Genomic DNA, 27,991 nt, shown 5'->3' with positions numbered 1-27,991 from the left:
TCTTTTCTATAAATGTCACTTGCCTGTGAATCAGGGCCGCACACTCCATCTCAGACCGGGTCACCATCCCAGCTTACTGACCAGGACCCGAGCCCCAGTCCACTACAACCCTGTCACATGCTCTGGCAGGCTTTGCAAGCACCTCACCTCATTCATCACCTCCTTTTCCCAATGCCTGAGCACAGCTATAAAGGGGCCTGGGACAGTTTGGGTGTTAAAACTGTGGGACCATCAGCCCAGCATTAACACAGCCATGTCCTGGACCTGACTTTTTCTGAGCAGGGGAGACAGGTGGGCTTGATACCGTGAAGGAAGAAACTTGTCCCAATGTCCGTGGGGTGTGTAAGCTTGCCAGTGGAGCCCTCGGGCCTGTCTCTGCCTGCTGCTTCGCCTTGTCATTCTCAAGAACCTCTTGTTCTTGCCCTCCTTCCCAAGTATAGGACCAAGTGTCAGGTATGGATGCCATGGAGGGAATGAGCTCAACTTCTGGCATTCTCTGTTCTCCCTGTGGTTCCTGCCTTCAGAAGGAACCTGAGGAGTCGGGGTGGGGAAAGGTCTAGAGATTGCATGGGCACCTGAACTCTCACCAGAACAGAGGTGGCCTGCTATTCCACTCATCTGCAGGGGATGGGAAGGTGCAGCAGGGGTCTCTAGTCTGGGGCTGGGGTGAAAGAGGCTGTTGGAGTTTTAGGAATAAATCACTTTCCGAGGCTGAGACAACAGGATTGCTTAAAGCCAGTTGAGACTGGCCTGGGCAACAGAGGGAGTCCCCACTTCCAAAAAAAATTAGGCTGGCATAGTGGCATGTGCCTGTAGTCCCAGCTACTCAGGAAACTAAGGTGGGAGGATCGCTCAAGCCCAGGAGTTTGAGCCACGTTTGCACCACTGCACAAGCCCAGTGAGCCATGTTTGCACCACTGCACTCTAGCCTGGGCGATGGAGTGAGACCTTATCTCTTAAAAAAAGAAAGAAGGGCCAGGCACGGCGGCTCATGCCTGTAATCCCAGCACTTTGGGAGGCTGAGGTGGGCAGATCGCTTGAGGTCAAGAGTTCGAGACCAGCCTGGCCAACACGGTGAAACCTCATCCTACTACACATGAAAAATTCGCCAGGTGTGATGGCGCGTGCCTATAATTCTAGCTACTTGGAAGGCCGAGGCAGGAGAATTGCTTGAACCTGGGAGATGGAGGTTGCAGTGAGCCAAGATTGTGCCACTGCACTCCAGCCTGGGTGACAGAGCCAGATTCCATCTCAAAAAAAAGAGGCAAAGTATGGTGGCTCACACCTATACTCCCACACTTTGGGAGGCAAAGGCAGGAGGATTACTTGAGGTCAGGAGTTCTAGACCAGTTCTGAGTGACATAGTTAGACCGTGTCTAGAAAAAAAAAAATTGGCTGAGCATAGTGATGCATGCCTGTGATCCCAGTTACTCAGGAGGCTGAGGTGGGAGGACTGCTGGAAGTCAAGGCTGCAGTGAACTCTGATGCACCACTGCACTCCAGCCGGGGCGACACTGAGACTCTGTCTCAAAAAAGAAAAGAAAAATAGAGGAACTCAGGCTTTCCTGCTTAAATCTAAATCACTGAAAAATAGATAAGGGGTAGGCCGGATACAGGGGCTTATGTCTGTAATCCAGTTCTTTGAGAGGCCGAGGTGGGCAGATCACAAGGTCAGGAGTTCAAGACCAGCCTGGCCAACATAGTGAAATCTGGCTCTACTAAAAATACAAAAAATTAGCCGGGTGTGCTGGCATGCGCCTGTAGTCCCAACTACTCAGGAGGCTAAGGCAGGAGAATCACCTGAACCCAGGAGGCGGAGGTTGCAGTGAGAAGAGACCACGCCATTGCATTCCAGCCTGGAGAGCAGAGTGAGACTCTGTCTCAAAAAAAAAAAAAAAAAAAAAAAAGAAAAGAAAAATAGACAAGGGACAGATGAGAATAAAAATGTGTTTTGTTAGGCCGGGCGCGGTGGCTCACGCCTGTAATCCCAGCACTTTGGGAGGCCAAGGCGGGTGGATCACCAGGTCAAGAGATGGAGACCAGCCTGGTCAACAAGGTGAAACCCCATCTCTACTAAAAATACAAAAATTAGCTGGGCATGGTGGCGCGTGCCTGTAGTCCCAGCTACTCAGGAGGCTGAGGCAGGAGAATTGCCTGAACCCAGAAGGCGGAGGTTGCGATGAGCCGAGATCCTGCCGTTGCACTCCAGCCTGGGTAACAAGAGCGAAACTCCGTCTCAAAAAAAAAAAATTGTGTTTTGTTACTGCTAAAAGCTTGTTGGAGAACACCACTTATTTGGGAGACAAAATGGGCTTGCTGATGGTACCCTTGGTAGCAGGTATTCACCTGTCCTTGGCATACGCATAAAGCCCAGCCCTCCACACTGCAGGGAGAGGAAGAACACCCACTTCTCATGGACCAGCTGGCTCTAAAGAGGAGAGGGGACTAAGCCACGCATGCTTGCTTCTTTCTCCCCAGCTTCTCTCAGGTAAGCCACGTTTCCTCTTCCCAGGTAGAGAGAGGCCAGGAGTGTTATTAATAGAAGCCCCATTTTCAGGAAAACATGACAAGTAGGAAATGCATATTCCTTCCCTACAGAGAACTCCACCTTCTCAGAATTCTCCCTCAGCAAGACAGCGTGTGTGTGTGTGTGTGTGTGTGTGAGAGAGAGAGAGAGAGAGAGAGAGAGAGAGAGAGAGAGACAGTGAGCAAGAAACCTTCCTGCAAGCCCTTCCTGACCCCCAGCCAGGAGGACCCACCCACCTCTCTGTGGCCTGTTACCCGTCCCCCACTCCTTTCTTCCAGCCACAGCTTCCCTGCCACTCCTATACTGGAAACTTCTTTTTCTCTTCGTCTGCCTCCTATTGGTGTGAGGTAGGATATGCCAGTTTCCCTTCTTTTATGCGTAATTCCTTCTCATGTGGAAAAGCAACCATGACTTTTAGCCAGGCTTCCCTATATATATGATATAGACATATAATTAAATTATATAATTATATATATTTTATAGATATGTAATACATATCTATATATTATAATATATATCTACATATTATAATATATCTATATAATGTTACATAGATATATATGATATATATAACAATACACATTATTATATATAACATATAATATGCATATTATATTATATATATCATATATAAGATTACATATAATCTATACTATATATAATATACATCATATATAATCGTATATTTAAATATATAAAAATATTATATATATTTTTTTGAGATGAAGTCTCACTCTGTCACCTAGGCTGGAGTGTAGTGGCACAGTCTTGGCTCACTGCAACCTCCACCTCCTGGGTTCAAGTGATTCCTCAGCATCAGCCTCCCAGGCAGCAGGCATAGGCTGTATTTTCCAGCCTTCTTTGCTGCTAGGCATGACCATGTGGCTAAGTTTTGGCCAATGAGGTGTAAGCAGAAGTGGTATAAGAGACTCCCTGGGCTGGGCGCGGTGGCTCACACCTGTAATTCTAGCACTTTGGGAGGCTGAAGTGGGCAGATCACCTGAGATCAGGAGTTCAAGACCAGGCTGGCCATCATGGTGAAGGCCCATCTTTAAAAAGAAAAAAAAAAGAGACTTGGGACTGCGCCTGTAGGGAAACGGCATACCCCTTTTTGTCTCTTTCCTGGTGGCTAGACCGTGAACACAGGGCTGAAGCCTGAGCAGCTGTCTTAGACCATCAGGTGGCAGCTGTGCAGTGAAGGAGCAAACAGGAGCTCTGGGCACCTCACAAGTCTGCGGAAGCACAACGCCGGGTCTGCGGAATCACAACGCCAGGTCTGCGGAAGCACAACGCCGGGTCTGCGGAAGGACAAAGCCGGGTCTGCGGAAGCACAACGCCGGGTCTGCGGAAGGACAAAGCCGGGTCTGCGGAAGCACAACGCCGGGTCTGCGGAACCACAACGCCGGGTCTGCGGAAGGACAAAGCCGGGTCTGCGGAACCACAACGCCGGGTCTGCGGAAGCACAACGCCGGGTCTGCGGAACCACAACGCCGGATCTGCGGAACCACAACGCCGGATCTGCGGAAGCACAACGCCGGGTCTGCGGAACCACAACGCCGGGTCTGCGGAACCACAACGCCGGATCTGCGGAATCACAACGCCGGGTCTGAGGCGGAACCACAACGCCGGGTCTGCGGAACCACAACGCCGGATCTGCGGAAGCACAACGCCGGGTCTGAGGAATCACAACGCCGGGTCTGCGGAAGCACAACGCCGGGTCTGAGGAATCACAACGCCGGGTCTGCGGAACCACAACGCCAAGTCCGTGTCGTTCTCTCCTGATACTTCATCTGCAGGAGAAACACATTTCTTTCTTATTTAAGCCACTGCTCTTTGGAGGTTGCTGTTACTTGCAGCCAAAACTAATCCTAATAGAAAATGTGTGTGCGTGTTAGGTTTACACACGTCTAGATGCAGATACATACACCAAAGTTCATGGAGAAAGTAGAGTATGAATAGTCATTCATCTGTCGATTTCTTTTTTTTGTTTTTTTGAGATGGAGTCTTGCTCTGTCACTTAGGCTGGAGTGCAATGGCACGATCTCGGCTCACTGCAACCTCCGCTTCCCAGGTTCAAGTGATTCTCCTGCCTCAGCCTCCTGAGTAGCTGGAATTACGGATGCCTGCCACCATACCTGACTAACTTTTTTGTATTTTTAGTAGAGACGGGATTTCAATATATTGCCCAGGCTGGTCTTGAACACTTCACCTCAGGTGATCCACCCACCTCGGCCTCCTGATTTTTTTTTTTTTGAGATGGAGTCTCACTCTCTTGCCCAGGCTGGAGTGCACTGGCACAGTCTCAGCTCACTGCAATCTCCACCTCCCAGGTTCAAGCAATTCCCCAGCCTCAGCTTCCTGAGTAGCTGGGATTACAGATGCCTGCCACTATGCCCAGCTAATTTTTGTATTTTAGTAGAGATGGTGTTTCACCATGTTGGCCAGGCTGGTCTTGAACTTCTGACCTCAGGTGATCTGCCCACCTCTGCCTCCCAAAGTGCTGGGATTACAGGCGTGAGCCACCACACCTGGCTTCATCTGCCTATTAATGTTAACTGAGCACCCATCATGTGCAAGGCACTATGCATGACAGGACCTGTGAGGGAGAAGAGGTGAATCAGAGAGACCCTGGCCTCAAGCAGCTTAGAGTCCAGGACATCGAGCTTGTTCACGCATGAGGCTGGAACTTCCCACAGTGTATTTTCTGTTCTGTTACCTTTCCTGAAAAGAGCAGGCTCACCTTGGGTTACTGCCAAGAATGGCTGCTGTTTTATGGGATCTGGGCCACAACTGAGAATGAGTGAAAGCAAAGCAGGCCCTGGAGAAAAATATGGATCATTTGAGATGAGCAGGGCCCATAGGTATCGGTGCTGGGACACCAGCTGAACAGAACTGTGGTCATATAGATGTGGCTGGGGCTGGAGATAGAGAGCAGGGCGCAGCATCTGTTCTGGGGTGGGAAGCGCATGGTCTCCAGATCACACTGGTCCAGGGTCTGCTCAGAGACATGCTAACTCCTAGACCAGAGCTTCCTAAAGTGGGCCAGCAGCATGAGCACCCCCGGGAGCTGATCAGATATACACATCCAAACTCCAAGGGGTGGGCCATCAATCTGTGGTTTTCGGAGATCTCCGTGATTCTGACGCACACTCAAGTTAGAGAATCCTGGACTTCTGAAGCCAGGTAGGAAGGTGGAGCAAGTCAGTGCGTAGGAGGCTACAAATTCAAAATAGAGTGTAATCCAGCATTGAAGCCCCCTCTGAGACAAAAGCTCATTTGACAAACCCCTTGAGCAGAGGTTCAAGCCTATAATCCCAGCACTTTGGGAGACAGAGGCAGGCAGATCACCGGAGGTCGGGAGTTCTCGACCAGCCTGACCAACATGGAGAACCCTGTCTCTACTAAAAATACAAAATTAGCTAGCCATGACGGCACATTCCTGTGATCCCAGCTACTCTGGAGGCTGAGGTAGGAGAATCAATCGCTTGAACCTGGGAGGTGGAGGTTGCAGTGAGCTGAGATTGGGCCACTGCACTCCAGCCTGGGTAACAGAGAGAGACTTTGTCTTAAAAACAGCAACAATAACAACAACAAAACAATCCCTGTGAGTAACATGAGACAGAAGACTGGGGAGGCCCTCCTACGGAACACCCACGGTCCATTTGTACAACAGAGGGTACAAAATGTGGTGCTGTGCAGGCCTGGGAAGTTTCCAAATTCAATCAAGTGAACTGCTATTTTTTTGTTTGTTTTTGAGACATAGTCTCGCTCTGTCACCCAGGCTTGAGTACAATGGTGCAATCTCAGCTCACTGCAACCTCTGCCTCCCAGCTTCAAGTGATTCTCCTGCCTCAGCCTCCTGAGTAGCTGGGATTACAGACACCCACCACCACACCTGGCTAATTTTTGTATTTTTAGTAGAGACGGGGTTTCACCATGTTGGCCAAGCTGGTCTCGAACTCCTGACCTTGTGATCCACCCACCTCGGCCTCCAAAATGCTGGGATTACAGGTGTGAGCCACCGCCCCCAGCCAGTCCCATGGTTTTTTTTTTTTTTTTTGACAGAGTCTCCCTGTCTCACCCAGGCTGGAGTGCAGTGAGGTGATCTTGGCTCACTGCAACCTCTGCCTCTCGTTCAAGCAATTCTCCTGCCTCAGCCCCCTGAGTAGCTCTGCCACTGGGCCCGGCTAGTTTTTTGTATTTTTAGTAGAGACGGGGTTTCACCATATTGGCCAGGCTGGTCTTGAACTCCTGATCTCAGGTGATCCACCCGCCTTGGCCTCCCAAAGTGCTAGGATTACAAGCATGAACCACCATGCCCGGCCCCATGTTCTTTATAAAAAGTCAGTCAAGGCAGGGCGCAGTCTCAGCTCACGGCAACCTTGAGGCGCCCCCACTTCAAGTGATTCTTCTGCCATAGCCTCCTGAGTAGCTGCAATTCCAGGTGCACAACACTATGCCTGGCTAATTTTCGTATTTTTAGTAGAGATGGGGTTTCACCACGTTGGCCAGACTTGTTCTCCTGACCTCAGATGATCCACCTGCCTTGACCTTCCAAAGTGCTGGGATTCCAGAGGTGAGCCACCGCACCCCGGCCTGCTAACCTGCGAGTTAGTAGTCTCTGTCCCTATGTTCAACTCCCTCTCTGCTAGTCCTAAATGCGTCGTAGGCTCCTGTGTTTTTAGCACAGCTGTATCTATCAACAGGCCAAAGACTCTGAAGAGAGCATCCTACACATTTCAAACGGTGGGAACGGAGACTTCTCTTTCCTCCAGCACAATCTCCCCTCCTCACCGGGGGACTACTACATGCAGCTCTGCTAAGGGCCTCCACGGACGGAGTCTGCATGCTATCTGCTCTCAGTGACCGAAGCCCATTCTTTGCTCATTCACCCTGGGAGCCGCACAGCGGCCTCAGCTGTTTCATAGGTGTTTGCTGACTTAGTCATCTGGCTCTTTCTGGAGCAGTTATTTTCTTTCTTTCTTTTTTAGACACAGTTTCACTCTTGTTGCCCAGGCTGGACTGGAGTGCAATGGTACGATCTGGGCTCCCTGCAACGTCCGCCACCTGGGTTCCAGCGATTCTCCTGCCTCAGCCTCCCGAGTAGCTGGGGTTACAGGTGTGTGCCACCGCACCGGACTAATCTCTTTCTTCCTTTTTTTTTTTTTTTTTTTTTTGTATTTACTAGAGGCGGGGGTTTCACCATGTTGGTCAGGCTGGTCTTGAACTCCTGACGTCTGAGGTGATCCACCCGCCTCGGCCTCCCAAAGCGGTGGGATTACAGGTGTGCGCCACTGCGCCCGGCCTGGGGCAGTTATTTTCTACCTTGCACTACAGTCCTGCCTCTACCTCTCCCCAGGGCGCGCAGGGGCGGACTCACGTGTGCGGTCTCCCAGGAGCTGGGTGGGCGTCAGGGGGTTTACAGAAACAATAACAGACTTAACAGTTGGCGCGCGACGGGCGTCCCTTGACTGACAGGGGCTCAGAGGACCTGAACATCACTAAGGGTCGGCCCCAGCGACAGCGCCCTGTTGTCAAGTTTGAGACCCCGGCCTAGACAGTCCGTGAACTGAGCGAGGCCGGTCTGGGGCCTGCCGCGCATGTTCCCGGGATCCGCAGGCGCGGGGAGACTGCGCAGGCGCCGCCGCCCGGGCCGTGCCCACCCTGCGCCGCGGCCCGCTCACCGCGATCTCTGTCCACGAGGCGGCGGGGCCCCGCACTTCTTCGCTGCAACGGAGACCCTTCGGCGCAGGGGTCGAGTTCCGCTGGCGCGGGGGTCGAGTTCCGCTGGCGCCCGTCGGGCTCCGCGCGCTTACCGGACTACAACCCCCGAGATGCCGCGCGCGCCGGCCGCTGATTGGCTGCGCGGCGGGCGGACTCGCGGGCGGGCGGCCCTCGCTGTGCACGTGCACGCGGCGACCGCCGGATGGCTGCGTGGGGTTGTCTGGCTGCGCTCGGCGCAGCGCGCAGGCTTTACTGGCGGCCGGCGCGCGCGGCTCTTGGGCTGCCGGGCAGCCGCTCCCGCAGGGGCTATGCTGTGGGCCCCACTCAGGTGAGGACGCCTGGGTTCGGGCCAAGCCGCTCGCCACTCAGGTGGGGCGGGGAGCCGCGGGGAAGGAGGAGCGGCCGGGCTGGTGTTCCTGGCCACCTGGGAACGGCCTGGACCGTCGTCGCGCCCGAGTGCATCTCGCTCTTGCCTCCCCGGATTCACCGGCGGCCTCGGAAACGCTGCCCCCGCGGGAGAGCGCTGGTCAGGACGGCCCCGGCCAGGCTGCTCGTGAGCCCCGGCGGTTTCGGAGTCCCTGTTTTCCCTGCTCGCCCTCCGATTTCCACCATGAGGACGTTTGGGCGGTGATTTTCAGCTTCACGTGGAGACTGGGACCCGCGCCGGGAGCCCTGCCTGCGGGTGCGCCGCCCCCAAGCGCTTGTGGGTCTGGTGCTGGCCTTGGGTTCGGCCCAGCTCCCGCGACCTCTCCCGAGCGCTGGCGGCTGCTTGAAACTGGGAGACGGAGATTGCGGTGAGCGGAGATCGGGCCACAGCACCCCAGCCTGCGCAGCAGAGCGTGCCTCTGTATTAAAAGAAAGAAAGAAAAAATAGGCCGGGCGTGTGGTGGTGGTCGCTTGTAGTCCCAGTGACTTGGGAGGCAGAAGCAAGAGGATACTTTGAGCTCAGGAAGTCGAGGTTGTAATGAGCCAAGATGATACTACTGCACCCAGCCTGGGTGACAGAGTGAGACCCTGTCTTGTCTCAAACAAAAAAGTATCATACCTAACAACATTAGTAGTTCTTTAGTATCACTTAAAGTTTAGGCCTTTTTTATTTTTTAATTTTTATTTTATTTATTTTTTTTTTGAGACGGAGTTTCGCTCTTGTTACCCAGGCTGGAGTGCAATGGCGCGATCTCGGCTCACCGCAACCTCCGCCTCCTGGGTTCAGGCAATTCTCCTGCCTCAGCCTCCCGAGTAGCTGGGATTACAGGCACGTGCCACCATGCCCAGCTAATTTTTTGTATTTTTCGTAGAGACGGGATTTCACCATGTTGACCAGGATGGTCTCGATCTCTTGACCTCGTGATCCACCCGCCTCGGCCTCCCAAAGTGCTGGGATTACAGGCGTGAGCCACCGCGCCCGGCCATTTAGGCCTTTTTAAAAAACAACCTGGCCATTATTGAGATAAAATGTAGGCCTTACTAAAATTTTTTCTGATTGTCTCCAGGTTTTGAGCAAATGAGTTTTAAGTTTAAATTTTCAGAACAGTGAGCTCTGTGTTCACAACGGCACAAAAAATGTGTGAGGGCTGGACATGGTGGCTCATGCCTGTGGTGCCAGCACTTTGGAAGGCTGAGGTGGGAGGATCACTTGAGCCCAGGAGGTCAAGGCTGCAGTGAGCCTTGATGGTGTCACTGCACTACAGCCTGGGGGATGGAGGGGATGGAGCAAGACTGTTTCTCTCTCTCTCTTTTTTTTTTTTTTGAGACAGAGTTTCGCTCTTGTTACCCAAGCTGGAGTGCAATGGCGCGATCTCGGCTCACCGCAACCTCCGCCTCCTGGGTTCAGGCAATTCTCCTCCCTCAGCATCCTGAGTAGCTGGGATTACAGGTACACGCCACCATGTCCAGCTAATTTTTTTGTATTTTTAATAGAGACGGGGTTTCACCATGTTCACCAGGATGGTCTCGATCTCTTGACCTCGTGATCCACCCGCCTCGGCCTCCCAAAGTGCTGGGATTACAGGCTTGAGCACCTCGCCCCAGTCTAAGACTGTTTCTTAAAAAAAGTGTTGGGGGCGCTGTGGCTCATGCTTGTAATTCCAGCACTTTGGGAGGTTGAGGTGGGTGGATCACTTGAGTACAGGAATTTGAGACCAGACCAACATGGTGAAACCTCATCTCTACTGAATACAAAAATTAGGTGGCTGTGGTGGTGCACACCTATAGTCCCAGCTACTTGGGAGGCTGAGGTGGGAGGATGGCTTGAGCTCGGGAGGTGGAGGTTGCAGCTAGCTGAGATCACGCCACAAAGAAGTGTTGGAATCCCCCAGTCCTTACCTCCAGGGACTCACTTTCTAAGGGCCACTCTTTTCCTTCTGAAAGGGATAGGGTGGTCAGGAAGTGCCTATTTCTCCCTAACCATTTATCCTTTGGGACATTCAGCATCCAGCCAGCCTTTGTCGAGCACCTGTGAGTGTTAGTTAGCACTGTGCCAGGTATGGGGGTAAAGGGCAGATCACATCCTCTCCTCTCTTTAGGCCTAGGTAGTGATTCTAGAGAATAAGAAAATGAAATCTGAAAAGTGCTATGGTTCCTTTTCCCAGGAAAAATGCATGTAGCATTGTGGTTTTTTTTTTTTTTTTTTCTTTTTTGGAGACGGAGTCTTGCTCTGTCACCAGGCTGGAGTGAAGTGGTGCAATCTGGGCTTACTGTGAGATATAGCTAGCCTAGACTTAGAACCTGTACACTGCCATCTTAGAAAGGACAAAACTGTTTCCATTCTCCTCACAAGGACTGCTGACCTTGGTTTCTGCAAACTGCTACATTACTTTGCAAAAAGGTAAAGCTGCATAGCTTCTCCGTAACTCCCAGAATTGCTGGCCTTTGATCCTCAGTAATGGCCAAGAGTAAGCACCCCCGAATAATTCCAACCTGGCGCCAAGTAACTCCCACCCAGACGATGTGTGAGCAAATGGTTATCTTGAGTTCTGCAAATCTCTCCCCTGGCCCTAGGAATGTCCGGAACCCATCACCCTCCTCTCCTACCCAGGAGGTGATTTACAGCCCACCGAGATATGTCGGTGGGATGAAGGTTTTCTTTCATCTCTGCTCCTTCCCGCCCCCCCGCTCCCAAAAGTAGTTTAGTGGGTGTAAAAAGGTCTTGTCTCCCTTCTTTCGGGGCCACGGGTTGGAGAGACGTGAGTCCTCCGTGGTCGCCGGCAATAAACCCTGCAATTTGGCTTACTTTTGTTCTGGTGTTGGCTTTCTGTGCTCAGGTTCGATGCAGCAACTGCAACCTCCAACTCCTGGTTCAAGCGATTCTCCTGCCTCAGCCTCCCAAGCAGCTGGATTACAGGTGCTCGCCACCACACCCAGCTAATTTTTGTATTTTTGAGTAGAGATGGGGTTTCACCATGTTGGCCAGGCTGGTCTTGAACTCCTGACTTCGTGATTCGCCTGCCTCGGCCCTTCAAAGTGCTGGGATTACAGGTGTGAGCCACCGCCCCCAGCTCACATGTAGAGTTTTAAGGGGATTTATGGCCATCCTCAAATCTTATCTGTGGGTCTAGGTTATGACCCCTATTCTAGTGAGATTTCTTGGGGAATAGGGAGGGGCTCCACGGATCCTTGAGGGTAATGAGCATATTGAGGAGAGAAGAACTGTAACTCACAGCTGGGGGCTGGCAGGAGGTGGGAGATTGGGTCCCTTGTTCGAGGTGCTGCCGAGTTGCCAGCTGAACTTGAGAGGCTGAATCCTGAATCCAGCACTTGTGAAGTGGATGACCCTTGCTGGGTTCTCTCTGAGGCTGTGTCTTTATTGGTCCAATCAGGTAATTCAGTGCCTGTATATTGAACACCTTGTATAACCCAGGCACATTTTGCTAGGCAAGGCCATTTGGAGATGCTGACACTTCCCCAAAGGGCTAGTACAAAGAATACATACAAATGCCTCTGTTGCATGTCTGGCTGGGTGCCACAGCACGAACCTGTGGAGGGAGCCAAGGGTTAGTGGCACCATTTGTCTAGGCATTTCCTGTGTGCCATGTGGGGCTTGGTCAGCTCTGTCTTGGCAGCTGTTTGTTGGTGTTCAGGTGTGATGTTTTGTTGGCTTGATTTGCTTCCTCCTGTGTTTCCAGTGTCCCTGCCCTCCTCCCGCTTGGCGCTGTAGCTGTCACTGTCCAAGCTGAGAGGCCTCACGCACAAGCATGGAGGAGCTGGAAGATCGCCTCTCCTGGGGGTCATGCCTGTTCAGTGGACGGGAGATGGGATCATTACAGCCACTCCAGTCCCTATTTTCCGGGACCAGACACACCCCTCAGCTTCCTTGACCCCGCATGCTCTGGTTTTCCTCCTTGCACTGTCGTTTGCTGGCAGATCTTGCATGCTCCATTATTAAGTGGGCTTTTCTTCCTGGTTCTCTGAGGGTGGTGACCTTCCAGATTTTTCATCTCCAGGACCTTCTGTCCAGTGCTGATGTCTCCACTTGCCTGTCTCCCAGGTCCAAAGCGGGACTTACCTTTTGTCCTCCCCTGACCTCCCACTGCCTGCTCCTACTGTACCCTTTGGTTCAGTGACTGATACCAGCATCCATCCTCCTGGGTTCCCAGGCCAAAATCAAAAAGCACAGGAGTCCGCCTGGCTCCCTCCTCCCTCCACCCCGGCATCTGGACGGTTCCACAGTCCTGACTCTTCTGTTTCTGATAACGCCCCCTGGTCTCCGTTCTTATTGCCACTCCCCTAGGTAAAACCTCCTCCTCCTCTGTCTTGGATTGCATTTGGCCTCGTTGAATGAACTCGCTTCAGGGCACTCAGTGCCATGTTTTCTCTGCAGCCAAATTGTTTTCTATAGTTCCAGTCTGATGATAACCACTTTCCATTTTCAACTCCTTAAATTGGCGTAGAAGACCTGCTCTGGCCAATCTTCCCCAGCCCTGGGTCAGGTTCCCCTGGTGTGGGCTCAGCTCTTAGTGCAGGGCTCCCTGTGGACCGGCCTGGGCTGCCTTTTCATTGTCTTGTCATTGACGGAGCCAGGCAGGAAGCACTCATCTCGTCTGGCATGGGTGCGGGCGCAAAGAGTTTTGTTACAGGATGTGTTTAATACGTTCATTGCCCAGCTCAAAATTCTCTTTCAAGAAACTGCTTCTGTTTAATTCTGTTTGTTTATTTAGAACTTACCTAGAATTGATTTGTACTTGCAAAATGCTGCCCTTTGAGAGAGTTTGCTTCCTAGACTGGTTGCTTGCTCTGTCACACTCGCTAAGAAACGAGGGACTGGAGTGCTGGTTTTTTTTTTTTGAGACGGAGTCTAGCTTTGTCACCCAGGCTAGAGTGCAATGGCATGATCTTGGCTCACTGCAGCCTCCACCTCCCAGGGTCAAGTGATTCTCCTTCCTCAGCCTCCCAAGTAGCTGGGATGACAGGCGCCTGCCATCATGCCTGGCTAATTTTTGCATTTTTAGTAGAGACTGGGTTTCGCCATGTTGGCCAGCCTGGTCTTGAACTCCTCACCTCAAGTGATCCGCCCTCCTCAGGCTCCTGAAGCGCTGGGATTATAGGCGTGAGCTACCGCAGCTGGCCTGGAGCACCATTTCTGATTCACATCGCTCTTTATAAAGGGAGCTCTGTGCATAGAGTAGGTGTGTCAATACGAATGACTTGACTTAGGGCCGGCCTCGGTGGCTCACGCCTGTAATCCCATCATTTTGGGAGGCCTTGGCGGGCAGATGACCTGAGGTCGGGAGTTCGAGACCAGCTTTACCAACATGGAGAAACCCTGTCTCTAATTTTTAAAATTAGCGGGGCATGGTAGCACATGCCTGTAGTCTCAGCTACTTGGGAGGCTGAGATAGGAGAATCCCTTGAACCTGGGAGACAGAGATTGCAGTGAGCTGGGATTGTGCCATTGCACTCCAGCCTGGGTAACAAGAGGGAAACTCTGTCTCAAAAAAAAAGAATGTTTTGACCTACTTGGCACCAAGGAAAGAAAAATAGCAAGCAAGTTAGGTTAGTTTTTTTGATGACTGAAGAACATCTTGTATGTTAACAGTTTATAAAAAGAGAAGTGGAATGATTTTTAAAAAGAGCATTCAACTTCATAAATCCAGGAAATGTAGATAGAGAAGAGATAATTTTTTTTTACCTTTAAATTAACAAAAAGTTGGATAACTGACAGATTGTCGTGGAAATGGATGTTGTAAGGTAAAGTACATTGCCAGTGGACGTGTAAGTTGATACATGTTTTTGGACAACAGTTTGTCAGTAGGTGTTTGGGTAATTACATTTGTGCTCTCTGATTTACTACTCCTTTTAAGAATCTAGCTCAAGGAAATATTTATAACATGGGAAAAATCAGTATTCATGAAGAGGCTCCTTGTAGCATTATTTTTCATAGGGCAAAAATGTAGAAAATCCTAACTGTCCAAAATATAGGGAATAATGTTAGTGAATTCTTCACTCAGAATAGCGTGTAGCCAGAAATGATGCTTAGGAAACAGAGCTAGGCATGATTAATATGGAAAAATCGAGTTGGGGCACAGTGGCTCAAGCCTGTGATTCCAGCACCTTGGGAGGCTGAAGCAGGCAGATCACCTAAAGTCAAAAGTTCCAGACCAGCCTGGTCAACATGGCGGAAACCTGTCTCCACTAAAAATACAAATATTAGCCAGATGTGGTGGCGCACACCTGTAATCCCAGCTATTCGGGAGGCTGAGGCAGGAGAATCACTTGAACCTGGGAGGCAGAGGTTGCAGTGAGCTGAGATCACGCCACTGCACTCCAGCCTGGGTGACAGAGCAAGACTCTGTCTCAAAAAAAAAGAAAGAAAAAGAAAAAGCCAAGAGATACCAAATAACAAAGTAACATGATTCTGTGTGTGTGTTAAGATTAAAAAGGTGTGTATACTATAGATTTATAAAAGGCTTCTGGAAAACAGAGAGAGAATAGGACTAGGTAAGATGGAGACAAGAAATTTTGTATCATTTTTATATTGTCTGTAGTGACTGAGGTTTTTTTAAAAAACTTTTTGCTATAATAAAATCTTTTTTTTTCTTCAGACGGAGTTTCGCTGTTGTTACCCAGGCTGGAGTGCAATGGTGCGATCTCAGCTCACTGCAACCTCCATCTCCTGGGTTCAGGCAATTCTCCTGCCTCAGCCTCCTGAGTAGCTGGGATTACAGGCACGCGCCACCATGCCCAGCTAATTTTTTGTATTTTTAGTAGAGATGGGGGTTTTACCATGTTGACCGGGATGGTCTTGATCTCTTGACCTCATGATCCACCCGCCTCGGCCTCCCAAAGTGCTGGGATTACAGGCTTGAGCCACTGTGCCCGGCAATAAAATCTTCAAAGATTGTTATAAAGGCTATTGTAATCCATAAAAATATTTATGACCTGTCAAGCAAAAAAGAACAAGATGATGCAAAATTACATATGGCATAGTTGTAGCTACAAGACAAATATAAGAACAGAGAAAAAAAGGAAACTATTAATTGGTTGTTTTAAAGTGTTGGGACTAGGCTGGACTTGGTGGCTCACGCCTAATAACCCCACCGCTTTGGGAAGCTGAGGTGGGAGGATCCCTTGAGCCCAGGGGGTCGTGAGCCATGATCAGGCCACTGTACTCCAGTGTGGGTGACAGGAAGACTGTCTGTAAAAATAAATAATTTAAAAAGTGTTGGGATTCTATTTTCTTTGGATTTCTTTATTTTCTAATTTAAAAATTGCTTAGGCTGGGTGTGGTGGCTCATGCCTGTAATCTTAGCACTTTGGGAAGCCAATGTGGTCGGGTTCCTTGAGCCCAGGAGTTTGAGAATAGCCCGTGCAACATGGCGAAACCTCATCTTTACTAAATACAAAAGATTAGCTGGGCGAGGCGGTGGTGCCTGTGGTCCACGCTACTCTGGAGGCTGAGCTGGGAGGATCGCTTGAGCCCGGGAAGGTTGTAGTGAGGCAAGATTTCAGCACTGCATTCCAGCCTGGGCAACAGAGTGAGGTCCTATCTCAAAAACAAAAAAAAAATTGCCTTCTTATTTACGCAAAAATAATTGAACACTGTAGTTACGTGCTTAGAAAAACATGGAAACGGAATAATTCTTGTTATAGATGAATTTTACCCTGTCAGAATCCGTTGTCTTCATTTTTTTGTTCTTTCTGACATAGGTTTTCAAGAGCCGTCAGTGACCTGAGGGTGGCGTTGAGCCTCTCTCTGTAAGGCTTGTTTCTTTGTCCTCCTCCTGCCTCTTGACTCATGTGGTGGTGATTATCTTACCATCTCTGCAGAGCCCGCCCACCTTTGGGTTCCTGTTGGACATCGATGGAGTGCTTGTGCGGGGCCACAGAGTGATCCCTGCTGCTCTGGAAGCCTTCCGAAGGCTGGTGAACTCCCAGGGGCAGCTGCGGGTGCCTGTGGTTTTTGTCACAAATGCTGGGAACATCTTACAACATAGCAAAGCCCGGGAGCTGTCAGCCCTGCTGGGGTGCAAGGTGAGAAGGCAGCCAGGGGCATAGAAGCCCAGGGACATGGTTCCTGATGGAGCTTCTGCCCCAGCTCCATGCCCCTTTCCCTGGGTTTGGGTATGGTCTCACCTGGCCCTAGGTCATGGCCCCCGCAGAACACAGAAATCCTGCCTATGTGTTTGGCAGTTTCAGTTGACGTCCTTGTATCCTTTTCTTTTCTTTTGGGCATTTAGGATGTGAGTCCCTGGAAAGCTAAGGCCACACACACATCTAGAGCTCTGCATAGCAGGTATAGCAGGTGTAAATCTGGTCACACCTTGGCTTTCCTGAATAGGATGTGTGCACCTGAAGGAGTGCTGTCCCCTTCAGTCACCTGCAGCCCTGCACCGTATCCCAACTTGGATGCATTCTTGTTTGTTGAGGGCGAATTCAGCTTGGGAAGGAGTCCTTTGGAACCAGGAGGGTAAATAAAATGGCTGATTGATGAGATGCTGCTCAGAGTTGCATGTAAAATGTGAGAGCATAAAATTGGTTCCTTGCTGTGGTTTCCAGAGAGAATTCCAGAAACCTTTTAAGTAAAGGCTGCATTGTTAGGGTTAGTATAAATGTTAAGAATTGAAAGTCTTTAAGCAGAACTGAAAATAGAAAGTGAAAGACCGACTTCTGTGACAGTGACAGGGAGCACACGTGAGCCCTGTGGCTTCTAGGTGGGGGCCTGGGAAATCTAGCTGAACCTGACAGGGTGGCAAGTGGCCAGAACCCATATCTGTGGCATTTCTGGTCTCTTGTTTTGTGTGGCAAGAACCAAATAAGCCGGGTTCTTCTCACATCTGGTGGGGTGCATTTTAGAAGTGCTGCTGGGTGCTAGAGAGGGCTGTGTCCGTTCTTTTTCTGAGCGGGTTTTCCCTTCCCTAAGCTAAAGGGTCTGTCACCAGTCTCATTATTTCCCTCAACGGTTCTGTCTTCCTCTGCCCTCCCCTGTCCTGGCTGTCCCTACAGGTGGATGCAGACCAAGTTATCCTCTCTCACAGCCCCATGAAGCTCTTCTCAAAGTACCACGAGAAGCGGATGCTGGTGTCTGGGCAGGGGCCTGTGGTGGAAAATGCCCGGGGGTATCCTTTTGGTCTTACTCTGGCTGAAGGGAAGGGGCAGGGCTGGAGCCTTTCCCCCCTTAGCTGAGTAGGGACTGTAGTGAGGGATGCTGGGCGCTGGGGTGCACGGGTGATGCTGCGGGCTCAGGGGAGGGAGGACAGCTCCTGGGTGTGGCCAGTCATGCCTGGTGGTTTCCAAAAGCCAGTCTTACCCCTGCATCAGAACCCTTTGGGGAACGTAAAACGCAGATTCTGGGGTATCTGCACTGGAGCCTTGGTTGACCAGGTCTAGGGTAAAACTCAGGAATCTGTATTTAAAAAAAAAACAACCAAATATCTCTCCTAGTGGTTCTGTAACGAGGTTTCGGAACCCCTTCCCTAGTCTCTTGGTTGGGGTGCCCAGTCAGCGTACCAGCCAGTGGCAGTGAAGCAGTTATAGGGAGCTTGTCTTTGGGAGCCTGCAGAATACCTGGCCCCTGTTCTCAAGCAGCTGAGTCGTGCTGAGCCTGTCCTGTGTACCGGTGGTCTGCCACACACTGAACAGGACCAGGATGAGGCGTGGGGCTTACGAGTGAATTGGGGGCTTGTGCCTGAGGAGGCAAGAATAACACCGTGAGCAGTAAAGGCGTGTTTACCAAGGTGTGCGATGAAAGGCTCAGAAGCCCACAGGAGTGGCCACAGGTGGGGGGGGCAGTGGAGCAGCCCTGGGGCAGGAATTGCCTTGGCTTCTTGGAGGGGTACAGTGGAGCCCCCGCAGATGGCTAAGGTTTCCCAGGCAGGGGAAGGAGGAGGTTGGAATGGGATAGGGAGAGGAATGAGAACAGGAAGGGTGGTGCCAGGGTGTCGGGAACCTTAGAAGTAAACTTGAGGAGTCTGACCAGCCTCTCAGGGCCGTGGAGGGCAGGGCAGGCTTTATTGCTGATGGGGCAATCTGATAGAATCAGGATTTTTGGGAAATTCATTTTGAGGGTAATCTGAAACCACGTCCAGTGAAGACTGCGAGTTGGAATTGAGGACGGGAAGATGGGGGCAGATCTTAGAGGAGACAGGCTGAAGCTGGCTTGTGCCTCCCCAGGGCCTCTTCTTCCTTGCTGATTTGGGTTCATCCTCTAAGATTTTAGCTCCAGCCCTCCTCCCTCCGCCGGACTCCCCAGCCCGCTGAGGAGTCTCTTCTGAACTCAGCACTGGCTGGCAGCACTGTTCTCAGAACACTGGTTTTGATGGGCTCTGAATGTGCTGGGATCCTTGGGGACAGTTTTTTCTTTTCTTTTTTGAGAAAGGGTCTCACTCTGTTACCCAGGCTAGGGTGCAGTGGCGCAGTCATAGCTCACTGTAGCCTTGACCTCCTGGGCTCAAGTGATCCTCCTGCTCCAGCCTCTTGAGGAGCCTCCTGAATAGAGTATAGGTGTATGCCACCATGTGTAGCTGACTGTTCTATTTGTAGAGACAGGGTCTCACTATGTTGCCTAGAATGACATGGAACTCCTGGGCTCAAGCAGTTCTCCTGCCTCAGCCTCCCAAAGTGCTGGGATTTCAGGTGTGAGCCATTGCACTCAGCTGGGGACAGAGATTCTTAAGTGCTTTTGCCCTCTGGGCTGTGCCCAGCATAGGACCTGGTACCTGGCATGTGCCTGGTGACTTGGTGGGTTGCCCAGGAGCTGCCCTCTTTACCTGTGCAGTTGCAGCCTGCCTGCCAGCACCTGCAGGATTTGTGCCATCCTTGCTGGGCTCTGCTTGCTGCCCTCCTGCCTGGCTTGATCGGGACTGGGTTGTGTTCCCTTCACTTGTGACTTGATGCATTCGGAAAGGCATCTTCCCCCAGAACTGTCCAGCATTACTTCCCTGAGCTTGCTCCAGACTGGGCTTCCGGAATGTTGTTACCATGGACGAGCTCCGGATGGCCTTCCCCCTGCTTGACATGGTGGACCTGGAGCGGCGGCCGAAGACCACGGTAATGAGGGGCACAGGTTGGGCTGTGTCATCTGTAGACCTCCAGTGTCCTGCATTGGCTCTGTCACTCTCCTTGGAAGCCCTTCTGCAGAGCTGTGTTTTGTCTGCTTCTGTGTGTCTGTTGCCTCCTTGGAGGCACATCTGGCTAGGGGTTTTGTTCCCTGGATTTATGAGAATGGCTCAGAGGCTGGACGTGATGGCTCACACCTATAGTCCCAGTGCTTTGGGAGGTTGAAACTGGAGGACTGGTTGAGCCCAGGAGTTGAAGACCAGCCTGGGCAACATAAAAATAATTGGCCAGGTGCAGTGGCTCCTGCCTGTAATCCCAGCACTTTGGGAGGCCAAGGTGGGCAGATCTCCTGAGGTTGGAAGTTCAGATGAGCCTGGCCAACATGGCGAAACCCCGTCTCTACTAAAAATGCAAAAATTAGCTGGATATGGTGGTAGACGCCTGTAATCCCAGCTATTCGGGAGGCTGAGGCAGGAGAATCGCTTGAACCTGGGAGGCAGAGGTTGCAGTGAGCCAAGATTGTGCCATTGCACTCCAGCCTGGGCGACAGAATGAGACTGTCTCAAAGAAAGAAAATGAGCCAGGTATGGTGGCACATGCCGATTGTCCCAGCTACTCAGGAGGCAGCTGGCAGGGGGGTTGCTGAAGCCCAGAAATTGGTGGCTGCAGTGAGCTGTGATCACATCACTGCGCTCCAGCCTTGGCCACTGAGTGAGACTCTCTCAAAAAGAAAGAAAGAAAAAGAAAATAGCCCAGAGAAGTGCCAGGCTTGACGCCCTGTCCTCTGCATTGTTTGTAATTAGCTGGGAACCCCTTTCAGAGCCCCAGCATCCCTTCCAACAAGCAGTTCCAGACTTGCTCCTGGCCTTCCCAGTGCTGCCCAGGAGAGCCGCTGGCCATTGCGAGGTGAGCTATCCTATGGCCCAGTTCCGAGCTGCCCTTGGGAGAGGTGCTTGCATAGGGAGCACTGGCCAGTCTGCACACCTGCCTAGGTGCCCTGCGTGCAGGGCTCAGTTTTGATCACTGGCATTGTCCCCTGTCTCTCTTCTGATCCCCTGGGGATCCTCTGCAGTGTGACTGCCATCTCTTGAGATGCCTGCTGGCTCACTTTCTCCTGGTCACAATGTCTACGTATCACATAGCCCAGGTCTGAAGTCAGACCACTCTCACAGTGTGACGGCATGCAGTTATAAACAGATAACTGACTTTTATTTGTTGATAGAGCTTAAGTCCTTCCTCCTCCAGAGCTTTCTGATGGAACAGAGCACTTCCTCCCCTGTGAGGGCTTTCTCCCTGACCTGTGCAAGTTCTCTGGAGAACCAGAATGTCAGAGTTGGAACAGATCTCAGAATAGTTCAGAGACGGCCCCAACACAGGGGAGTGACCTGCCTCGGGTCACAAAGTTGGTTAGTGGCAGAGCCAAGACTTACATGACCTGGAGATGGAATGGACCCTTGAGGCTGGTCGAGTGAAGCTGCCTGCTCGAGAACCGACAGGAGGAGAAACGGCCCATCAGGCCCTGATGCACTTGCATCCTTAGCTGCCTGATTCTAGAGCCTTGCTTGGCTGTATCTTGTGTCCTCTCCCACCGGAGAAAGACAGCTGACCCCTTCCTCCTGGTGACCTCACGTGCGGTATCCCACCTGTTCTGTGGCCTGCCGGGCCGTTGTCTTTGCTCCTTTCTCTGCATCTTTCTCAGTCCTCTCCAGCTCTCCCTTGGCTTGGGCTTGACAGTGGGCATGGGAATCTGTGGAGTGTGTCTCCCCTCCCCTCCCAGCGCCCCGGAGGTGAGGGTGTGGTTCTCTAGGAATGGAAGGTGACTTGTGTTGATAGCCTCTCCTTTGTCTCTGCAGACCCTCCCAAGGAATGACTTCGCCCCGATTGAAGGTAAGAGAAGTCCTCTTCTATGAATTGTGAGGTCTTTCCTCGCTCTCCTTTCTGGCCCTCAGGCTGTTTCAGTGTGACTGCCTGCAGCGAGGGGGCCTTGGAGACAGGATACCTGGGGCCTGGTCTGGTCTGGTTCTGCTACTCACCGTCTCCGAGACTGTCAGTCTTTCCTATCCTGTGCCACTCACTATTCCAGGAAAACTGGAAGCTTAGAGAATCTGAGGTTGGAAAGGCCCCTGGAGGTGATCTAGTCTAGTATTTCTCTACTTTTAAACCCAGTTCTCCCTTTTGTAAGAACATTGGAATATCACCTTTATTATCCTGACGTGAAATTCACAGGTAATACAACTTCTATACACACAATATTAAAAATTAGTTCAGTGTAAAGCCGTAACCGTAATGGGGGATGTAAAGGAAACCTGTCTAGTAAGAAGATAATAATGTATGCAGTAGGTAATCATAGAATCACCATGAATGTTACAGCCACAAATACAGGCTAGTGCAAGTGTGTTTACAGGTGTGACAGGTGTGTCCTACTGGTGATTCAGAAATTAGGGGCAGCATTGCCATTGGTCAAGTAATTTTCCAAACTGGGGAACAACTCTCAGTAGTTTTGAAAAGGCAAAGTACAGTCTTCTCTTGATTTATACGATAGTTGTATTTTTGGAAAATTGATGCTTATTGAAACTGTACAAAAAATGCTTTGTGATTATATGTGAAATAGTTCAAGTCATTCTGAAAAGGGGGTTCACCTATGCGGGTATCAGGATATCAGGTGGGACATTCAGATGGTAGTAGGACATGGGAAAGTTTTTTCTTTTCTTTTCTTTTTTTTTTTTGACAGGATCTCACTATGTTGCTCAGGCTGGCCTCAAACTCCTGGGCTCAATTGATCCTCCCATCTTGGTCTCCCTCCTAAAGTGCTTTTACAGACATGAGCCACCGCATGCAGACATGGGACAGTTTTTTAAAAAACTAATGTTAATTTTAATGTGGGACAGGTTGTGATTGTGCAGGACTGTCCTGAGTAGGTGGCATCCCTGGTCCCCCTTCCACAACCTTCACTGGCTCGGTCTTAGTCATCATGACAATTAAAAATTGCCTCTGATTTCTAAAGCATCTCATAAGGGGCGGTGCTGCCCCATTGAGAATCCCTGGTCTGGTGCAGTTCACCGGCCCTGTAGCTTAGTGTCAGCAGTATCCTTTGCCCAGTGCTTACTGTGTCTAGTCCTGGACTGTTTACTGATGGTATAGCTCTTTTTTTTTTTTTTTTTTTTTTTTTGAGACGGAGTTTTGCTCTTGCCACCCAGGCTGGAGGGCAGTGGCGCGATTTTGGCTCACTGCAAACTCTGCCTCCCGGGTTCAAGCAATTCTCCTGTTTCAGCCCCCGAATAGCTGGGATTACAGGCACCCGCCATCACACCCAGCTAATTTTTGTATTTTTAGTAGAGATAGGATTTCACCATGTTGGCCAGGCTGGTCCTGAACTCCTGACCTCAGGTGATCCACATGCCTCAGCCTCCCAAAGTGCTGGGATTGCAGGTGTGAGCCACTGTGCCTGGCCTGCTGGTTTTGTTTCGTAACCTCTTCTGCGAAGTACCAGTGGACTAAAGTTAGAATGGGAGCCCTCAGGAAGCTTCTTCCTAGGCCCTGGGCCTTGTGCACCCAGGGTGGATGGATAAGGGGCTCTTCTAGGCTTGTTGGGGAGCTGTGCCCCTGCCCAGCTGGGCACACTGGGTGGAGGGCGTGTGGGTGGGTCACCCTAGCTGACATCCTAAGGGCCTGCCTCCTGCCCTGCAGCCCTCACCTGTGCCTCTGTTCTTTAAAGGGGTACTCCTCCTAGGGGAGCCGGTCCGCTGGGAGACCAGCCTGCAGCTGATCATGGATGTCCTCCTTAGCAATGGGAGCCCTGGGACTCGCCTGGCAACAGCCCCCTACCCCCACCTCCCTGTCCTGGCTAGCAACGTGGATCTCCTGTGGATGGCTGAAGCCAAGATGCCCAGGTGAGGACACAAAGCTCCGGCCTTGGCCTGGTGACCCACTCCTGGCTGCTGCTTGGACTGTCCTGCGAGCAGTTCCCACCCGTCATTCTGACACCCAGGGTAGTTGGACCTGACTTAGATAGGCCCCGTTGCTGCAATGACCTGGGCTTTGAAGGATCACCTCACATGTTAGTTACTAAACCTAAACTACAGATGACGGAGTCTGAGGAGAGGATGTTTCACACGTGCCCCCTCCCCCGGTAATCTTAACAGAACACGCTCCTCGCGTCTAGCGGAACCCAAACCATGGACACCTTTTGTGCCGTATCAGTGCACATTATTCAGTTGCTCTTCCTTCCTTGGCTCCACCCTGTAGCATTTGGTTCTTTCACTTTCTTGCTTCCTTGCGCCCTTAAGACAGAGGGCAGGGGAAGCAAGGATTCGTCTTGTTTGTGGGAGACGGGGTCTCACTGTCTCATCCGGGCTGGAGTGCAGTGGTGCAATCAGAACTTACTACAGCCTTGAACTCCTGGCCTCAAGCGATCCCTCTGCCTCTGCCTCAGCCTCCCCAACTGCTGGGATTACAGGTGTGTACCATACGCCGGGCAAGGATTGTTCTGATGGCTGTCTAGACCAGAGAGCTGAGACGCAGAGGATAAGTGGCTTTCTCAGGGCCTTGCAGGTGCCTGCACTCCCCGCTCAGCTGTGTTGGTGTTGTCTGTCCTGTCTTACTCTTCAGCTAGCTAGCACAAGTACAGGCGGCCCTTTTTTGGCCCTCATGGTGCTTACTCGGAGTCCAGCTGACAGCTGCTGTGTACGGGTTCGCTGCTGTTATCCGCAAGGGCCGACTCTTGAGTCTCAGCCTGCTGCTCACCTCCTGTCAGCCTTGTGAGCGCTCGTCAGCAGAGGGTGGGCACACCAGTGCTGCCTCAAGGGATCTCAGTAGCCCCAGAGAGATGGGGGGTGCTCTTGTCACTTTTAAAGTATGTTTCTGTTGCTCGACGCTTGGCATTGTCCCTGAAGTATTATTCCTAGGGGAGGGTATGCTGACACTACACCAGTGCGCTTGGTTGGTTATGTCGCTGTGAACTGAAAAGCAAGGGGTAGATTTCAGTTTTCTAAATTAATTAATTAATTTTTTTTCAAGACAGGGTTTAACCATGTTGGTCAGGCTTGTCTTGAACTCGTGACTTCAGGTGATCCACCTGCCTCGGCCTCCCAAAGTGCTGGGATTACAGGCCTGAGCCACCTTTCCTGTCCCCTGTCCCTTATTTTAAGGCTGCTTGTTAAAAGTTTAGCCCAGGCCAGGCACAGTGGCTCACTCCTGTAACTTTGGGAGGCTGAGGCGGGCAGATCACGAGGTCAGGAGATTGAGAAACCCTGTCTCTACTAAAATACAAAAAGTTATCCGGGCGTGGTGGTGCATGCCTGTAATCGCAGTTACTCGGGAGGCTGAGGCAGGGGAATCACTTGGACCTGGGAGGCGGAGGTTGCAGTGAGCCGAGATTGTGCCACTGCACTACAGCCTGGTGACAGAGTGAGACTCCGCCTCAAAAAAAGGAAAAAATGTAGCCCAGCATTTGTGCGTTTCTTGACTGTAGCTTAATCACATAGCCATGCCTCGTTACAAGGGAGGCAAGGGAAGGTCTTTTTCACACCTAGTAGTAATATGGTCAGCTGAAGCAGACACCAGCAAAGAAGGGGAGAAGGGCAACCGTCGTCTGCCCACCTCTACAGCAGGATTTAAGCTCTGGAATCAGACCGAGTTGCAGTACTGGCTCTGCCATCTTGAACACATTACTGAATCTTGCTGTGCCTCAGTTTCCTCATTTGTAAAATGAGGATGCTGTTGTCCTCTCTTAGGAGTTTTCTGAGAGGGAAATGTGAAATGCCACCTCCAGTGCCAGCTCTCACTCCGGGAGAGGCCAGTCTGCGTGGGTGCTGCTTAGAGAATGGCAGTTGTGTTCTCTAGAAGGGCCCAGGGATCAGGAAGACTGAACTGCTTCGTGGTCGTTCCTGGCAGGTTTGGCCATGGCACCTTTCTGCTGTGCCTGGAAACCATTTACCAGAAAGTGACGGGCAAGGAGCTGAGATACGAGGGCCTGATGGGCAAACCCAGCATCCTCACTTACCAGTACGCAGAGGAGCTGCTCAGGCGACAGGCGGAGAGGCGAGGCTGGCCTGCCCCCATCCAGAAGCTCTATGCTGTGGGGTAGGCTCTACTTCCCCTCCTCCATACCTTTCACAACGTCCCCTTCCCTCCCTCTCTTCTCTCACCCCCGTTTCCCTGTATCTGATTCACTCTTCTGCCCTGAAACTCTCCTCTGCTCCCTTTGCTTTGCAACACTGAGTTAGGGCTTTCTTCTTTTTCTTTTCCGGTGTGGCTGCCCCTGCCAGGGATAACCCTATGTCTGACGTGTACGGTGCCAACCTGTTCCACCAGTACCTGCAGAAGACGACACGCGACAGGGCTCCAGAACTAGGGGCTGGGGGCCCACGGCAGCAGCAGCCCTCAGCAAGCCGGAGCTGCACCTCCATCCTGGTGTGCACGGGCGTGTACAATCCCAGGGACCCGCAGTCCACGGAGCCTGTGCTTGGAGGAGAGGAGCCTCCGTTCCACGGGCACCGAGACTTCTCCTTCAGTTCAGGGCTCATGGAGGCCTCCCACGTGGTGAAGGATGTGAATGAGGCTGTGCAGCTGGTCTTCCGCAAGGAGGGCTGGGCTTTGGAATGAGGGCAGTGTGGTGAAGGTGAGGGGTGAGCCTGGACCTGCGGGTGAGGCCCTTTGGCTGGGCTCTGGCCCATCACTGGGCTCAGGTCAGGGCTTGGTTCCCTTGCCACCCTTTCTGCTGCTTCAAGAGTGTGGTGTTACTGGTCACTTGGAAGAAGACATGGCTCTTTTTCCCTGCTGGGTAGCATTCTCTATGGAACTGTTGGAATTTTCTGGGCCCAGTTCACATGTGCCTCTCCTGGCAGTCTAACCCCAGGCCAGTCTCTTCACCGGTGTGCCTCAGTGTCCTTCTCATTTCAGTAGGGACTTCTGGAAAGGGGGAGCAGTGTGGAATACTGTGGACGACTCTGCAGAGCCTTCGCCGGCACTGAAGGAGTGCTCCCGGTCGGCAGAGTATCTGACACCAGATGCTACTTTTTATGGTAGTTTATTACCCAGATATTTGGGGCTTATTTTTTTAAATTAAAATAATCATAATAAATAGTCATGATTCCCTCTCTTGTGAAGCTCTGTCTGGAGTGCACTCAAAGTTTTGTGGGCGGAGGAGAGGGAGGGAGTGGTGCTGGGCGGCCTGGGGGCTGGGAGGTGGGTGGCATTTCAGCTCCAGGAGGGGCCCATGTCTCCTTACCTACCTCCCGCCTGCAAGCCCACGCCCATTCTGGGCTGTGGAGCCTGAGGCTGTCCAGGAATGAGTTATGCCTGGCTCTGGCATACACTTAGCAGCTTCCCTAGTGTGGAAAAGAAGGATCTTGTCACTGCTTTGTTCTGAAGGAAGCAGCTCTTCCTGCAGTGACTCTGGAAAACGTGTGCTGCTGCTTGCCTCCCTTCCTCTAGGAGTAACCAACTTCATTTCTTCATTCGTCTGTGTCACTGGTGGCCTCAGCATCTGCAGATCTTCAGACAGTTCTTGACCTTGCTTTACTCCAGTGGCCATTTGCATTTGACACAGCTGATGTCTCCTTTCCTCATCCTTTTTTTAGGTTTTGGAGATAGAGTCTCGCTCTGTCACCCAGGTTGGAGCGCAGTGGAGTGGTCATAGCTCACTTAAACCTCCTGGTTCTAGCAATTCTCCCACCTCAGCCTCCTGAATAGCTGGCACTACAGGCACACGCCACCGTGCTTGGCTAATTTTTTTTTTCTGTATTTTTGGTAGAGACAGGGTTTCGCTGTGTTGCTCAGACGGGTCTCGAACTGGCATCAAGAAGTGACCCTTCCGCCTTGGCTTCCCCAAGTGCTGGGATTGCAGGCATGAGCTACTGCACCTGGCCTCTAACAAGTTTGATTGTTGGCTTGACCCAACAAGAGGTTATTTTTCTAAGTGATGGGCAGGTCAGAGGTGGCACGTCAGCGCTGGGAGCAGCGCCAGGCTATCCTGCAGGATTCAGTGCCCACCACACCATCCTTAGCACCTGTCCATTGTCCGGTGGCAAGGTGGCCCCCTTACACGTGCAAGTCCCTCGGCTCCACTAGGAGGGGGAGGGAGGGAAGGGCCCAGAGCAGAGCTCGTGGAGCTTATTTCCAGGAGTGCCCCCTTCTGTCCTCCAGTTCTGCAGGTGATGATGAGGGGGTCACACAGACATCCCCAGGGACAAGCAGGAACCTGCATGTTATTGCTCAAACAAAATTTGGGTTGTGTGCGAGAGGCTC

General features: G+C 51.6%; 1 protein-coding gene and 1 long non-coding RNA gene across 5 annotated transcripts in view; one reads left to right on the top strand and one right to left on the bottom strand.

The window, feature by feature from the left end:
• The window catches only part of LOC118150509 (uncharacterized), a 29,278-nt gene extending 20,924 nt beyond the window's left edge, over window positions 1-8,354 (bottom strand). The window contains exon 1 of one of the 2 annotated variants that reach the window (XR_004738611.3): window positions 7,908-8,354. This is a non-coding gene — a long non-coding RNA (uncharacterized LOC118150509). The remainder of the gene's footprint in view (window positions 1-7,907) is intronic. The other variant, XR_004738624.3, reaches the window with a different exon arrangement.
• A 75-nt stretch (window positions 8,355-8,429) lies between these two features.
• On the top strand, window positions 8,430-26,850 carry HDHD5 (haloacid dehalogenase like hydrolase domain containing 5). 3 transcript variants are annotated; one of them, XM_078342698.1, is made up of 10 exons: window positions 8,430-8,579; window positions 16,517-16,720; window positions 16,927-17,156; window positions 17,693-17,805; window positions 19,593-19,735; window positions 20,548-20,650; window positions 21,598-21,631; window positions 23,460-23,634; window positions 25,637-25,825; window positions 26,011-26,850. In XM_078342698.1, exons 3-10 carry the CDS (start codon window positions 17,096-17,098, stop codon window positions 26,345-26,347), a joined length of 1,155 nt encoding a protein of 384 aa, XP_078198824.1. In that variant the 5' UTR covers window positions 8,430-8,579; window positions 16,517-16,720; window positions 16,927-17,095; the 3' UTR covers window positions 26,348-26,850. The 3 variants fall into 3 exon arrangements, with proteins under 3 accessions (XP_078198824.1, XP_002743567.2, XP_054098113.2); XM_002743521.5 differs by lacking the exons at window positions 16,927-17,156; window positions 20,548-20,650 and having other exon boundaries at window positions 19,642-19,735; XM_054242138.2 differs by lacking the exons at window positions 8,430-8,579; window positions 16,927-17,156; window positions 20,548-20,650 and adding an exon at window positions 11,446-11,594 and having other exon boundaries at window positions 19,642-19,735.
• The last annotated feature ends 1,141 nt before the right edge of the window (window positions 26,851-27,991 follow it).

This window comes from Callithrix jacchus, chromosome 1 (assembly GCF_049354715.1).
Source record: "Callithrix jacchus isolate 240 chromosome 1, calJac240_pri, whole genome shotgun sequence".
Classification (NCBI taxonomy): Eukaryota; Metazoa; Chordata; class Mammalia; order Primates; family Cebidae; genus Callithrix; species Callithrix jacchus.
This window is presented reverse-complemented; position numbering and strand designations above follow the sequence as displayed.